The sequence below is a fragment of the Myotis lucifugus genome, unplaced genomic scaffold (assembly GCF_000147115.1).
Source record: "Myotis lucifugus unplaced genomic scaffold, Myoluc2.0 scaffold_46, whole genome shotgun sequence".
NCBI lineage: Eukaryota > Metazoa > Chordata > Mammalia > Chiroptera > Vespertilionidae > Myotis > Myotis lucifugus.
This window is the reverse complement of record NW_005871094.1, coordinates 6,564,697-6,580,355: the sequence shown is the minus strand read 5'-3', so window position 1 is coordinate 6,580,355 and position 15,659 is coordinate 6,564,697. Positions and strand designations below refer to the sequence as shown.

At 41.5% G+C, this 15,659-nt stretch overlaps 1 protein-coding gene across 2 annotated transcripts in view; it reads left to right on the top strand.

Moving 5' to 3' along the window:
* The window catches only part of KLHDC10 (kelch domain containing 10), a 48,164-nt gene extending 35,124 nt beyond the window's left edge, over positions 1 to 13,040 (top strand). For both annotated transcript variants that reach the window (XM_006088358.2, XM_014455476.2), the window contains exons 4-10: positions 474 to 628; positions 2,744 to 2,892; positions 7,649 to 7,733; positions 8,771 to 8,837; positions 9,606 to 9,653; positions 11,941 to 12,080; positions 12,688 to 13,040. In XM_006088358.2, the coding sequence (XP_006088420.1) occupies positions 474 to 628; positions 2,744 to 2,892; positions 7,649 to 7,733; positions 8,771 to 8,837; positions 9,606 to 9,653; positions 11,941 to 12,080; positions 12,688 to 12,897 (854 nt within the window). In that variant the 3' untranslated portion in view covers positions 12,898 to 13,040. The remainder of the gene's footprint in view (positions 1 to 473; positions 629 to 2,743; positions 2,893 to 7,648; positions 7,734 to 8,770; positions 8,838 to 9,605; positions 9,654 to 11,940; positions 12,081 to 12,687) is intronic.
* Positions 13,041 to 15,659: the final 2,619 nt, after the last annotated feature.

The window sequence follows — 15,659 nt, the reverse complement described above, 5'->3', positions numbered from 1 at the left end:
AGGGCCGTTGGGGGTGACCAGGCTGGCAGGGGAGGGCAGTTAGGGGCAATCTGGCCGGCAGGGGAGCAGTTAGGTGTCAATCAGGCTGGCAGGGGAGCAGTTAGGCATCGATCAGGCTGGCAGGGGAGTGGTTAGGGGCAATCAGGCAGGCAGGCAGGCAGGCGAGCGGTTGTGAGCCAGCAGTCCTGGATTGTGAGAGGGATCCCAGATTGGAGAGGGTGCAGGCTGGGCTGAGGGACACACCCCCTCCCCATGCACGAATTTCGTGCACCGGGCCTCTAGTATGATATATTCCATATAGCATGAATTAGATCTTTTTTTGCAAAACTCTGTAGTAGTTAGATGTCAGTGGTTTGAGCTATCTTCTGAGGGCATTTAAGCAGACATTTTTGAGTTTCTCGGATATTTTGAGTTTGTGTGGGAATACATTTTAGGTACCCAGTACATAAACGGAATTTGTGCTTCTTCCCCAGTTGTGCTGCATGGAAACAACCTGTTAGTGTTTGGAGGTACAGGCATCCCGTTTGGTGAGAGCAACGGAAATGATGTCCATGTCTGTAATGTGAAGTATAAGAGATGGGCTTTACTCAGCTGTCGGGGGAAGAAACCCAGTCGTATATATGGACAGGTACCAATCTATGGCTGGTCATGGTGGATTATTTGTTTGGATTTTTCTAGTTCTGGGAACAAACAATGTCAGAATCTTTATATTACTACCAATTTTTGTTTTTGTTAATCCTCACCCGCAGATATTTTTCCCATTAATTTTTAGAGCAAGTGGAAGGAAGGGAGGGAAAGGGAGAGAGAAAGAGAGAAACATCGATGTGAGGGACACATTGATTGGTTGCCTCCCGCACACACCCTGACCAGGGACCAGGGCTGGGGATTAAACCTGCAACCCAGGTACGTACTCTTGACCAGAAATGGAACCCAGTACACGGGCCAACACTCCAACCACTGAGCCACATGGCCAGGGCACTACCAATTGTTTAAGTGGAGAGTAAATTCACTGTAGTTAATATTTGTTTTTTCAGTTCTGATGTGAAATTGTAATTTGTAAATCTGGTATCTTGCTTTCTCTCCTTTATTTCTAATCCAATTTAGGATTATGATGTAGACCTGTATGGAAGTTTCTTAAATGTCAGGACCCCACCCCACCTTCACTCCCATCCCCAACAAGAGATTGGGCTCCATATGGTCTGGGTTTTGTCATCTTTAGAGTGATAGGATTCTTTGAAGAGTTTTTTGACCTAAGTAGCAGAGAATGTGATCCCTGCACTTAGTTAAGATCTGAGCTAAAACACATTATGTAGAGATTAGTTTCCAGTTAGGTTCAAGTGCTTCAAACCTAGGTTTGAAACGATATGTCCAAAAAGTTAGGGTGCAACTCACCATACATCAGAGACCCTTTGAGAATAATGGCTAAGCTTAAAATAATCAGTCTTTCTTTCTTACTTGACTGGCTGACATCAGTACTGATAATAGCTTCTGGCTATGTGTAGAGGCACATACTGGATAACTCTATATTTCACAACAGGAGGCCTTTAAACTCTTAAGAAATGACAATAAAAATAGCCAAACTTACTTTGAAGAAGAAAGAGTCTGGTGGAAAACGTCAAGTTTTGGGGACTGACTGTCAACTCTACTAGTAGATCTTACCTAAGGAATTCTGGTGGCTTATTTTCATTTCTGCTCCTTCTGCTTGAGAGCATTTTTCTTCAAATTGCTTAGGAAGAGAAACAGTTTTCTTTTTCTTTTTAAAATATATGTTTTTATTGATTTCAGAGAGGAAAGGAGAGGGAGAGAGAGATAGAAACATCAATGATGAGAGAGAATCATTGATTGGCTGCCTCCTGCATGCCCCACATTGGGGATTAAGCCTGCAACCAGGGCATGTGCCCTGACTGGGAATTGAACTGTGACTTCCTGGTCCATAGGTTGACACTCAACCACTGAGCCATGCTGGCTGGGTGAGAAACAGTTTTTCATGAAAATGCTCACGTCCATGATCTATAAATTCTTTGGTTGACTAGAAGCCCTAATGATCACCTGACCCCCTTGCCAATCTAAGTGGAACTGGCTTTCCAGTTGAGTAAGCTTTACCTTTCTAAAAATAATCTCTGTGCCCTGGCCAGTGCAGCTCAGTTGACTAGTGTAGCTTAGTGTGGCTCCCATGCACTGAAAGGTTGCCTGTTTGATTCCCACGATGCCTGGGTTTGGGGCTCCACTTTGGGAGGCATGTGGGAGGCAGCTGATCAGTGTCTTGCTCTCACATCGATGTTTCTCCCTCTTTTATCCATACCTTCTCCCTTCCCCCCTCTCTCTCAAAATAAAAATAAAAATAAAAATAATCTCTGTGTTCTCTAAAATCTTTAGTTCATTAAGGGTCTTGTGTTTTAGAAGGTTAAAAAAATACAAGAGGCCCGGCTGGTGTGGCTCAGTGATTCAGTGTCAAACTATGAACCAGGAGGTCACGGTTCGGTTCCTGGTCAGAGCACATGCCCAGGTTTTGGGCTCAATCCCTAGTAGGGGGCATGCAGGAGGCAGCCAATCCATGATTCTTTCTCATCATTGATGTTTCTGTCTCTTTCTCCCTCTCCCTTCCTCTCTCTGAAATCAATAAAAATATTTTTTAAAAATACAAGAGAATTTCATAAAACCTGATTTGGGGGTATTTAATAAGTTTATATTCTTTAATCAAGTGCTAACGAGTCAGTCTTTTTCACCTTTCCTTGTTTTTCAGGCCATGGCTATCATCAATGGCTCCCTTTATGTCTTTGGAGGGACAACTGGCTATATTTACAGCACAGACCTGCACAAATTAGATCTTAATACCAGAGAGTGGACACAACTGAAACCAAACAACCTATCCTGTGATCTTCCAGAAGAGAGGTAAGGTTCTAAGATTAAAGCACATTTATTCTTTCTTCCCAAGATTTGACTTTTTTCCACATATTGGTAATACGGTTTGAAGAAAATCCTTTGGCCTGGTTAAAATAGCTAGCTGGTTGTTACATTCCAGTTCATCATTAAAGAAGGATCTCCTGGTAAGGGAGTGATATTTCCCTCTGAGCTCTAGAATTTTTTTTCATGTTATTTTCTCTTATACTCCACTTTTCCTGCATTAGGAAGATAGTAACACTTTGAAGAAGAAACCAATGGTAGTAATGTAACTAAATTTCATATCACAGGCAAAACAATTACTTTCTAGTTATTTTTTAAATTTTCCATCTTAATTTGCATATTTTGATTCTTTGGCTTATTTGCTCACACCTGTATCACCAGTATAGGGCTTAGTGCCATGCCTGTAGTGGTACTCAATGAAAATTGATTGGATGGGATGGATGGATGAGAAGGAGGAAGGGAGGTATGGAGGGAGAGAAGAAGGGAGAGAGAGAGGGAGGGGGTGGAGGGTTCTTCAAGTTCTCTGTTAAACATTCAGACAGCACATGATTCACTCTAGTTGCCTTCTAGTAGACCCTAGATCTTTCACTTTTCTTTCCTGATAGTGGTTTCTGCTTCTTAGAGTTAAACTCACTGGAAAACTTAGAATGATCTTTTGCCCTCTAGTTTAAAAGCACTGCCACTGAATAAATAATTTTTTAATTATTTTGTTTAATCTAAGGTCTCTTTGTTGTCTTTAAGCAAAATGGTATATAGATGCTAAGGAAGAATTTATCTTTATTTTAGTATAGTAGTAGGCTGACTTGCAGAACTTAACATGAGAGGACTTGAGAAATGGAATAATTTTTATGTAATTTATTTTATCAGCATTTATTTCCTTCATGGAAAGGAGGAAATAGATGAAGTTTTCAAAGCATTTTAATATGGTTGCCTTCTTTGAATTATTTTATGGACATATTATAAATTGTTTCAGCTTGTAGCTAGGCTGCTTGGATAAAAGTTCTGGTAGGCATTTCACATTATATTCACAGTTCTCTATAGCATAATTTTCCTGGTATCTTTGTATCTATTAAATAAGTATTTTAGTTTGAAAGCCCATGGTCTAGAGCAGGGGTGGGCAAACTTTTTGACTCGAGGGCCACAATGGGTTCTTAAACTGGACCGGAGGGCCGGAACAAAAGCATGGATGAAGTGTTTGTGTGAACTAATATAAATTCAAAGTAAACATCATTACATAAAAGGGTACGGTCTTTTTTTTTTTTAGTTTTATTCATTTCAAACGGGCCGGATCCGGCCCGCGGGCCGTAGTTTGCCCACGGCTGGTCTAGAGTTTCTAATTAAATGTAGGCAGATCACTTTTTAAATCTCTATAATAGCTTCCCTCCTTATGCAAAGTTATCACAAAAAGATTATAGAAAGTCTAGAAGATACAAATAAGCAAAATGAAGAAAATATAAAACAAAATCTAAACTCAGAGATAACCAGGGTTAATATTTTGGAATGTTTTGGATGTCACCTTATAATCATTTTCCTTGCATATTTATGTATCTATCATTTATTTTTATTTTGAGAGTACATTTATTAAAACTGGGGACACAGGGCTTGGGGCACAAGAAGCAACAGGAGAGCGCCTAGGCAGTGCTCTGCTTTGGCTCTCCAGAAATGGTAGAGGAAAGAAGTGGGCCATGGCGGGGCTGCTGCTAGCTCACTGAAAAGTCAGAAGAAAGATTAAAAATGGCGGCAGAGTAGGAGGATGCTGCATGGTCATGCTCCCAGGAACAAGCTGGAATTACAACTGAAATACAAGAAGGCTTCCTGAATAATCAATGGAAAACTCACAGGAGAGAACCCTGATACCCAAGGACCGAAGGTGGAGTCGGCACAGAGACGTGACCCACGGAGGGGAACTGAAGTCCCGGAGAGATATCTCAGCCGGTGGTGGAGGGGGGGGAGGTGCCACTGAGAATTCTGGGATTTAATCTCGGAACTGGGCTCCCCAGCAGAGAGCACCAAACTGAGGAAGGTATCCACATAACATCAAGCTGTGAAAAGCAGTGGGGTGCTGTCTGCCAGGGAGTGGCAGCTGAAAGTTCAGGCACCCTCTTAAAGGGCCAAGGCACAAACATTCCCTGTGGAGCCACCCACCTTGTGCTCTGGCAGAGGGAGGATGAAGTGGACTGGAGCTGTGAGAGCAGAAGCCAGCACTGGGGACTCGGGGGACAGAGCTCAGAAGGCAGACACCCCAAGTCTCCTCGGCTCAGTCATTCCCTCACACAGCCACATAGACATCTGCCTTGCCTGGAGGGATAGACATCTGCCTTGCCTGGGGGGATAGACAGTTGACACACCCTATTGGAAAACACCTTGCCCTGAGGCCGCTTAAGAGATTAAAAGTAACAATTCGAAGGAGTAGCAGCTGCTTGTGTAGCCCGCCCCCATCCAAGGAATAGCAGCCTTCTGATCATCACACCCTCTGTCTGAGGAACAGCAGCTGTGTGTGAAGCCTCCCCCAACCAGCAGAGGAGCCACCACAACTGTGAACAGCACCCACCAGAGGAGCTGCTACCAACTAAGGAGCAGCTGCTACCACAACCGCCCGAGGAGCAACCGCAGCCCGAGGAGCCATTGCCACCCAAGGAGCAGCCACTGAACGACTCAACATCTAGATATGGCAGTACGATCAAACATGGGTAGACAAAAAAAAAACCCCAAAGGAAAGAAAAGGAGGACTTGCCAGAAAAGCAGCTAAGTGATACAGAGGCATGCAACATGACAGAAAAAGAATTCAGATTAAGGGTCCTAGAGTGCATAAACCAGATGGAGGAAAAAATCAACAACTTATGCAAGAAGCAAGAAGAAACAGATGAATAAATCAATAAATTATGTAAGAACCAAGAAGAAATGAAAAGTGATATAGCTGCAATAAAAAACACCATTGAAAGTTTCAACAGTAGACTAGGAGAAGCAGAGCATCGAATTAGCGAATTAGAAGACAGGGAAACAAAACACACCCAAACTGAACAGCAATTGGAGAAAAAAATTAAAAGACAGGAGGAGAGCCTAAGGGAGCTATGGGACAACATGAAACGAAACAACATACGAATAATAGGGGTGTCAGAACAACAGAAAGAGGAACAAGGGTTAGAAAACCTATTTGAAGAAATAATATCAGAAAACTTCCCAGAGGTGGGGAAGAAAAAAATCACACAAGCACAGAGAGTCCCAAACAAGGTGAACCCGAAAAGACCCACACCAAGACACATCATAATTACCATGGCAAATGTTCAGGACAAAGAGAGAATCTTAAAGGCTGCAAGAGAGAGATGGAAAGTTACATTCAAGGGATCTCCCATTAGATTATCAAATGATTTCTCAACAGAAACACATCAAGCCAGAAAAGAATGGACAGAAATTTACAAAGTGATGCAAAGCAAAGGACTGAATCCAAGAATACTCTATCCAGCAAGGCTATCATTCAAAATTGAAGGGGAAATAAGAAGCTTCACAGACAAAAAAAGGCTAAGGGAGTTTATCACCACCAAGCCAGCAATGCAAGAAATGCTAAAGGGACTGGTATAAAAAGAAGAAATAAAAAGCTCAGAAAGAAAATAGCCACACAAAAAAAGAAATGGCTACGAACAAGTACCTTTCAATAATAACTTTAAACGTAAACAGACTAAATGCTCCAACCAAAAGACATCGAGTGGCTGAATGGATAAAAAAACATGACCCATACATTTGCTGTCTACAAGAGACCCACCTCAGAAGAAGGGACTCACACAGTCTGAAAGTGAAGGGATGGAAAAATATCTTTCAGGCAAATGGAAATGAAAAAAAAAGCTGGGGTAGCAATACTTATATCGAACAAAATAGACCTCAAAGTGAAGGCCATAACAAGAGATAAGGAAGGCCACTTCATAATACTAAAGGGATCAATACAACAAGAAGATATTACCCTGATAAACATATATGCACCCAATGCAGGAGCACCCAAATACATAAAAAAAAAAAAAAGTCAGAGGAAAGGCGGCCTTGGAGACAGGTTCAGGGGTTGCTGGCGCTGCTCATTGCTCCCCTGGTTGCAAGTCTCATGGGGACCCTTAGAATTTAGGAGAGAAGTAAAGATCCATTCAACGAACATTGCCTAGCCCAGTGGTCTGCAAACTGCGGCCCCTTGAGTATAGCTCTTCCACAAAATACCACGTGCGGGCATGCACGTACAGTGCGATTGAAACTTCGTGGCTACACTCAAGGGGCCAAAGAGCCGCATGTGGCTCACGAGCCGCAGTTTGCCGACCACTGGCCTAGCCCTTCCAGTCCTTCCTTATTGCACACTAACACAAAGCCATTAGAAGTCTCATCAGAGCGGTACAATGTTAAGGTGCCAGGAAAGGGAAGAAAGGAAGGCGTGGGCCTGCTCCAGAGAGAGCCTGCAATTATCTATAAATTTTTAATGGAATTATAGCCTATCTGCTCTTATATAACTCTTTTTCCCCCCCCAGTTAGTGACATAAAAACAACTTCTCAACATATTAATTATTCTGTATGCCAACATCTTCTGGTTACATACTAATCTATTTTATGTATATTCTATAATTTATTTAACCAATTCACATTATTAAACACTTAGCTTATTTCTAATAATTTATTGTTATAAATAATAATCCAGTAAGAAGCCTAGTGGCTACATCTTAGGTAGATCATTTTTCACTTAATTATAAACGTATTTTATTGTGTATTTCAGATACAGACATGAAATTGCACATGATGGACAGAGGATTTACATCTTGGGAGGTGGTACTTCCTGGACAGCTTATTCCTTAAACAAGGTATATATATTTTTTTAAAAAAAAGAGAGAGAAAAGAGGGAGAAGTATAGAGGGAGGCATGTGCTATGCTAAGTAATTCTGTTACTATAGATATCTTCAGTTTTGAAAAGGTTCTTCATTAACATCTATTTTATGTTGCATGCTCTTTATCATGTAAGGTTGAGCTCCGTGCCCCTAATATGCTCTCCATTTGACAGCTGCATTATCGCACATTGAATATACTTCATGAAAATTATCCTCTCACGCTGGATGAGAAAAACGACTAAAAGGAAGAAATAGTAGCTTGAATGGAGCAACTAATTGGAATTGGAACCAGCATTCTCAGAATGTCACATCCTTATCCTCATCAGTGCTCTGTATCTAAAAAGAACAGGCGTTTTTAGGGCCATGCATCACTAACTTGAGAAAGCTGAGCTCTGAAGGGCTTTCAGTTCTTCCATCCCTGTGGCATTTCTAAATGCACGTATCCAGGGGAAATCTAAAGTAGGATGCAGAACTCCTGGTCTGTCTGGAACCTTAATGATCTTTTCTCAGTTTGGTTAAAACTGCATTCGGGTGCTTTCTTACCAACATTTGCTTTATTCTTTTTCTTCTTTTTTTTTTTTCTAAGCAGTTTGCATATTTTTTAAAATTTCTTTATTGATTAAGGTATTACATATGTGTCCTTATCCCCCCTTTTGCCCCCCTACCCCCACTCATGCCCTCACCCCCCTGTTGTCTGTGTCCATTGGTTAGGCTTATATGCAACACTTGCTTTTTTCTGTTATAAAATCATACATATTTATTGTAGAAAATGTGGAAGTTGCAAAATTCTAATTTTTTCTTCATTATTTTCTTTTTTTTAAATATTGAGATAATCTATGTGCTTAATTTTTAACTGTTAATGTTTTGTCTTAGAATTAGCAATAAATCAGATAAAAACAGGGAAAGAAGACTTTTCAAAAAAGAATATATGTTTGTACAGGCTGTTGTTTAAAATCCAGTTTTCAGGCTAGCTAACATTATCTGTGTGTATCTTCTTTTTCTCTCTCTCCAAGATCCATGCATACAACCTTGAAACAAATGCATGGGAGGAAATTGCAACAAAACCCCATGAAAAAATAGGTAAACTTATAGTATTGACCCGTTTATCTTTAATAGATGTATTTTATACTTTACTTGTTTTGGAAGGGAAAAATTAATTTCATTGAGTTATATGACAAGTAAAATATCTGTTGAACTGTTATTAGAAATTACTTGTATTCCTGAGCCCAATTCTTCTTCTTCAGCAGTTGAGCAGAGACTTTTTTTTTTAAATATATTTTATTGATTTTTTACAGAGAGGAAGGGAGAGAGATAGAGAGTTAGAAACATCGATGAGAGAGAAACATCGATCAGCTGCCTCCTGCACACCTCCCACTGGGGATGTGCCCGCAACCCAGGTACATGCCCTTGACCGGAATCGAACCTGGGACCTTTCAGTCCGCAGGCCGATGCTCTATCCACTGAGCCAAACCGGTTTCGGCTGAGCAGAGACTTTTAAAGGGAATTGCCGAATTCTGTGCAAGTGAGGGATTATGGGTGGGATAAGAAATAGATACTTAAATCAAGATCTGTCTACCTGTTTGTGGGTAAGAGGGCATGGGAAACCCACTAGTAACCTGACCTCTGCCACCCCAGTTTGTTTTCCTGCACCTTAACATTGTGCCGCTCTGATGAGACTTCCGATGGCTTGTGTTAGTGCCATAAGGGAGGACTGGAAGGGCTGGGCAGTGTTTGTTGACTGCAGCCAAGGGGTTGTTTTAGGTGAGTTGCTCGTAGGATGTCTGTCACTGTGTCGTATCAGTGTTATCTCTGTGAACAACGGAATTTCTGTGCTTATGTGTCTGGCAGGTTTCCCTGCAGCCCGAAGATGCCACAGTTGTGTTCAGATAAAAAACGGTAAGGGTTCTAAATAACTCTCTGGTTCCATTTTTGTAATTATATGTACGGAGAATGCCTTATTTCCTAATGATAGCAGCTCCTTACAAGACACATAACTCTGGGAACAGTCTGTTTCTTATAGTTTCAACTTAAGAGGAAATTCATAAAGTTATGCTTCTCTCAGCAGTTTTTATAAAGTCAACTTGTATGTTTGGGTTCCTTCAGTTATCAGAGAACTCAAGACTTGGTGATAAATAAATAAGCTTTTATTGTACCCCCTGATTTTCAGCACCCCACCGCAGCAGATGTCGGTGGTTATGGTGGGGAACAATAGAGACCTCAGTGAACATTGTATTAAAACTGTAATAACTCCTTCTGGAGTATTATATCGTAAAGTTTATTTTGTTCTCTGTCTGATGCCAAACAGAACTGGGAGCTTATTCCTGGGCCATTTTACAACAAAGGCATTGTGTGGCTTCAGAGAGCAGCTGCAGCTACTTTATCTAAGTGTGATAAATGACTCCTCTTTGGATAACCTTTCTGTCTTTTAATTTACAGCTTATTTTATAGTTTGATATAGCACCTTAAATGTGTTTCTGGGAGGAAGTTGTATATAACTGATTTGATAGCCTGTATCCTTTCAGCAGCTTAGTTTGGATTTTCCCGGGATTATGCTGCTGTCTCTCATACAGAGGTTCTTTTTATTATGCTTCTGCTTTTTGGATAAGATTTACAGATAGTGGCATTGTTCAGCTTTGCCTCTCTATGAATGGAGCTGTACTTTTCTTGAATCCTAGTCAAAATGGTTTCCTGTGTATTTTATCGTTTGTTTAAGTATTGGCTTCAACTTAATCAAGACTTGAAATAAGACAGCTATTATTTTGATTCTTTGAGACCAGGCACCGTACAGACGAAATTCAGCCTTAGTTCTGGGCATTTAATTTGAAGGCTCACATAGCCTTTGTTACAAGTTGTCTAATTAGTTATAACTAACTGAATTCATAAAGCCAAAACAAACAGAACAAGCGCAAAGAAAAACTTTGATTTTGGGAAGGTTTTTTCCCTCTGATGTAAATACACATCGAATGGGTCTTCAGACTGTCCTCTTTGGGCTGAAGAAAACTTGGAAGAGCCTCATTTGTGCCCCCAATCAGAACAGCCCAACAAATGTTTCTCCTCGGGTTAATGTCTACATAAAGAGCATTTGTCTCTACGTGCAGATAAGTCGATTCTTTCCAGGACGTTATTTAAAAGAAGAGTTTAAGAGTTTACAAACTGATGGTCTGCAGATGTGTTTTATTTGACTCATATGTGTATTAAAGTTTTTTTGAATTACTGACTAACAAAATGCTTCACTTTTAAAGAAATCCAGATTTCTTTTTCTTCCCTGGGAACCCAGTGTGTGATACCAGATTTCTTGCATGATTACATGAGGTGTCCAGTGGAGGGATGTAGTTCCTCTAGCTGAGAAGCTTTGCTCTTTTATTTATTTACTTTAAAGAATAGTTTATGCCCTAGCCAGTTTTGCTCAGTGGATAGAGTGTCGGCCTGCGAACTGAAAGGTCCCAGGTTCGATTCCGGTCAAGGGCACATGCCCAGGTTGTGGGCTTGATCCCCAGTGGGGGACTTGCAGGAGGTAGCCGATCAATGATTCTCTCTTATGGATGTTTCTATCTCTCTCTCCCTCTTCCTTCCTCTCTGAAATCAATAAAAATATATTATAAAAAAATAGTTTACAGATTTTTAGAGAGCAAGGAAGGGAGAGGGAGAAAGAGAGAAACATCAATGTGAATATCGATTGGCTGCCTCCTGCATGACCCACTGGGGATCAAGCCTGCAACCTGGGCATGCACCCTTAACTAGGAATCGAACCGGCAACTTCCTGGTGCATGGGCTAACGCCCAACCAACTGAGCCACACCATCCCAGGCTAGGTTTCTGTAAGGCAAACCTGGTCTTAAGTCTGGCATGGTATTGATCACCTGGAGCCCCACTGCCATCTCTCCTATGGAGTATGTACACTCCTGTTTGTGCCCTGGACCTTTTTATTTCTTTCTGTGCCTGGCACCCATAGGTATCGGAACCCAGACATGAAGCCTCCTTAGAGGTTTGCTTCCTTTGTCCTAGCAAAGATCCCAACATAGTGTCCATCGAGGGACAAGGCGGCACCATGAGGAGGCCCACCCAGCTGAAGTCCTCTGTGGTTTGGGGAAATCTGCTGAACTGGTCCCAGGTCAACTAGCCGTGTGCTAGGGCTGTGGTTCCTTTTCTTTGTGTGATCTTGGCTTTCTCTTTTTGTCTGATAGATGTGTTTATCTGTGGGGGCTATAATGGAGAAGTGATCCTGGGAGATATCTGGAAATTGAATCTGCAGACTTTTCAATGGGTAAAGCTCCCAGCGACCATGCCAGAGCCTGTTTATTTTCACTGTGCAGCTGTTACACCAGTAAGTTTTTATTTTCATATCTTCCTTACATAGTTGCCGATAAGGAAATCTTTTTAGGAATATTAGCAAGAAAAAAAGATTCTGATATTAGCAGATTCTGGATTAAGAATGTGTTTTTAAAACGTTCTTCCAAAGCTAGCGCTTCTCCTGAGAAGCGGGGAGAAAACATCATATACAAGTTTAAGAGAGCAGCATAAATGTAAAAGAAGCGCTACGTGCAGCATTCAGGCCCTGACAGTGCTATCAGAGGGGTTTCCTGGGAGGGCAGAATAGATTTACCCCATGATGCCAGGTTATTGAGAATTCTTCTAGTTTTTTTAACGCGAAAACCTTGATTTTCATCTCTATATTTCCAGTATTGGGCACAATGGAGAGAAACCTTAATGTTTGTTGAAGTTGTTGAAGTAAAAAACAATCTATAGTTTTCCCCTTATGATCTCATTCATTATTTAAACCAGTCGTGACCACTGCAATATGCTGGGATCAGTGAGAAATTTTTTGTTTCACCTCATCTCAATTCAGCCCACTTTGAATTTTTTTTCTTTAGTCTTAGTATCTGTTTCTCTCCCGTTTGAATTTGTCCTCTTTGACTGCCATTTGTTCATAGGCCGGTTGCATGTACATTCATGGAGGAGTGGTGAACATCCACGAAAACAAGCGGACTGGCTCGTTGTTTAAGATCTGGCTGGTGGTGCCTAGCTTGCTGGAACTGGCATGGGAGAAGCTGCTTGCGGCCTTCCCTAACCTAGCCAACCTCTCCCGAACACAGCTTCTGCACCTTGGACTCACACAGGGACTCATCGAGCGCTTGAAATGAGGATTTCTGGGCTGTTCATTGATACTGGAAATGTTAAATTAAAGAGACTCCTTTATTTATGGGCAGTGTAGAATGTGCTACGAAGAGGATTGGTTACCCTGATCAAGGCCTTATTCAGAAAATACATCAGATGCCTTTCTGTACATTGGTTTTGGTTTTAAGTTTATGGAATCTCACTTTCCCTTGTGTTTCTTTCTTTGCTTTTCTCCCTCCCACCCCAATACATACACACACACTCACATACTCCCTCTTCCTTGATGGCATTGAGGGAAAGTCTGAAAGTACCTTAATAATGTTATGAATCAAGATAAGATAACGAATTTTTTAAAGAAGTTTTGAACATATGACCATGTCAGCCAATGCTCTATAAATTAAAGCAACATCATCAATGAAAACAAAAATAAAATTAAAAAATTTTAAATCCTGCAACAAGACGTTTGGGGGATAGAACAAGAAGGCTAACCTTGAGAGACTTGCAGATTGTGTGTAAAGCTAGTGTTTAACTTACTGCTTTCAGAGATACATCTGAAGAGCTGGTTCTGATGGCCACAGTGGCATACATCTTGCTGCAGAGATACCCAAACCTAAAATTTGACTTTGGAGGGAATTTAAGCAGCTCAGCAACTCTTGATGAGTGATTTCTTTTTTCATCCTGTGGTGCCAGCACTAGTTAGAGGTGGCTTGTCAGAAGACTTATGTGTGTCATAGTGGTGCTGTTCGTTGTGGCTCTTAGAAATTAGGACACCAAGAATGCGTCAAATCAAGAAACAATGGTGGTCCAAGTTCTTTGTTTGAGCAGTTTTGAAATTCTCCTGTGCTTATTAATGCTTCAAGTATCACTTTGGCTTCTTCTTCATGGGGAATTATAGACCCTAAATATGTGGCACAAATGCTGTGGGACATAAATGTAAGCTCATGAGAGGCCAGAGGAGAGCAGGGCCAGGAGGGCTTCTGCTCTGGGCTGAGAGCTTCGACTGTCGCGGTGCCCATTTCCTTTCAGAACTTGCTGCTTCTCTAACTCTGGGCCATGCACCTGCCATTTTCTTAGGTGACAGGTTTATCTCTAGAAAGCCAATTGGCTCTTGATTTTTCTCTTAGCTTATCGCCTCCTTCTCCATCTGCTTTAATGTGCATAGTGCTGTGAATACTTGTCTGGTAAATGGATAAAAGGTCCTGGGGGAAAAAGCCACAGGTCATCTTTCCTGAAGAACTAAGCATCATTTTAAAAACTAATAAGAGAAGCCCTGGTTAGAGCATCATCCCGGGACCTAAAGGTCTCTGGTTCAATTCCTTGTCAAGGGCACGTACCTCAGTTGCAGATTCAATCCCAGGCCCTGGTTGTGGCGTGTGCAGGAGGCAACCAGTCGATGTGTCCCTCACACATAGATGTTTCTTTCTCTCTTTCTCTCTCTCTCTCTCTCTCTCTCTCTCTCTCTCTCTCTCTCTCTTCTACCCCACCCCTTCCACTCTCTCTAAACAAACAAAAAAACTAGCATGAGGAAGGAATGAAACAGGATCATTCGCTTTTTGGTGCGAAATTTTAGTTCTGGTTTGTTTTGTGTTGTTTTTAATTCTAGGAAAGAAATGACTTAAATTTTCACTTGCTGTGCCATCACGCTGCTAGAGTAGTCCAGCATTTGGAAGGCCTTGGGCGTATGAAGGTGCTGAAGGCACACAGTGCTGGTCATCCCATTGGTTGCCTCACCATAGGAGACTCGGGTGAGAGATTTAGGACACATTTTCCTTTAAGTGCCTCTTTTTCACTTAGCTTTTAAAGTTATTCTTTTTCCTTCATCCCAGAAGGGATATCTTTAGCTCATGTGTGGATTTAAAATCACCTTTGAGTTAGGCCTAAAAGTTACCATTGAATGTTCAGTGCTAGGGAAGAGAAAATTGTGGCCTCTAGACTTGAACTCCTGACTTGCAGGCCTTATTATAACATCCCATCCATGTAGGGTTGAGTTTATGGAGCCTGTGTTTGGCAAGGTCTTGTAATAACCATTCATCTCTGAGTTTGGGTCCTTTTGCAGGGAGTGAGGGGTGTGGAGAGAGGCAGGAAAAGGAGCCAGTCCTCTAGAGGCCCCACCCTCATTTTGCCATGACCAGTCTGTTTGGCATTAACTTTCCATCCACTGCTAGGCTTGTTGCTATGAGGAGCTCTCTCCAGAGCAAGTCAGTCTGAGCAGCTCCATTAATTCAAAACAAAGCTTTGCTGCATGACTCCAGTGTTGTCTCTGGATCATTGGGGGAAATATGTCTAGGATTAAACAAGTCGTGCAGTCTAGGGTGGTAAACGGATTTTGTCATGGATTTACATAGGGACCAAAGACTGAGTGCTCAGCCTCTGTGCTTCTCCTTTCATGGTTCTTGGGATATAAGTAGGTCTCTAGTTCTTCTACACAGAGAGCTAGAAAGGAAGCCTGGCTCAGTCCACACTTGCTGGCATTCTTTTTGTAAAGCCGCCTAAGGGCGGTCGTCCTTGAGGTAGACTTGGAGGCCTGACATCCAAGACCTGTGTGTGACGTTTTCATACAAGTACATATCTTTGGTCCAAAATGTCTTCTTTTAATATAACACTAGTGAACATGATGTAGTATGACCAACTCTGAGTGCTGTAAACTACACTTTATGCACATGTTCTGGATGCCAAATGAGACTGTGTGTATTATGACTTAAATATAGATGACTAGGATTTTATATAAAGGGCCACCAGGCATTTTAGTATATCTATAACCAGCTTTTAAAGTTATTCTTGAACTTTA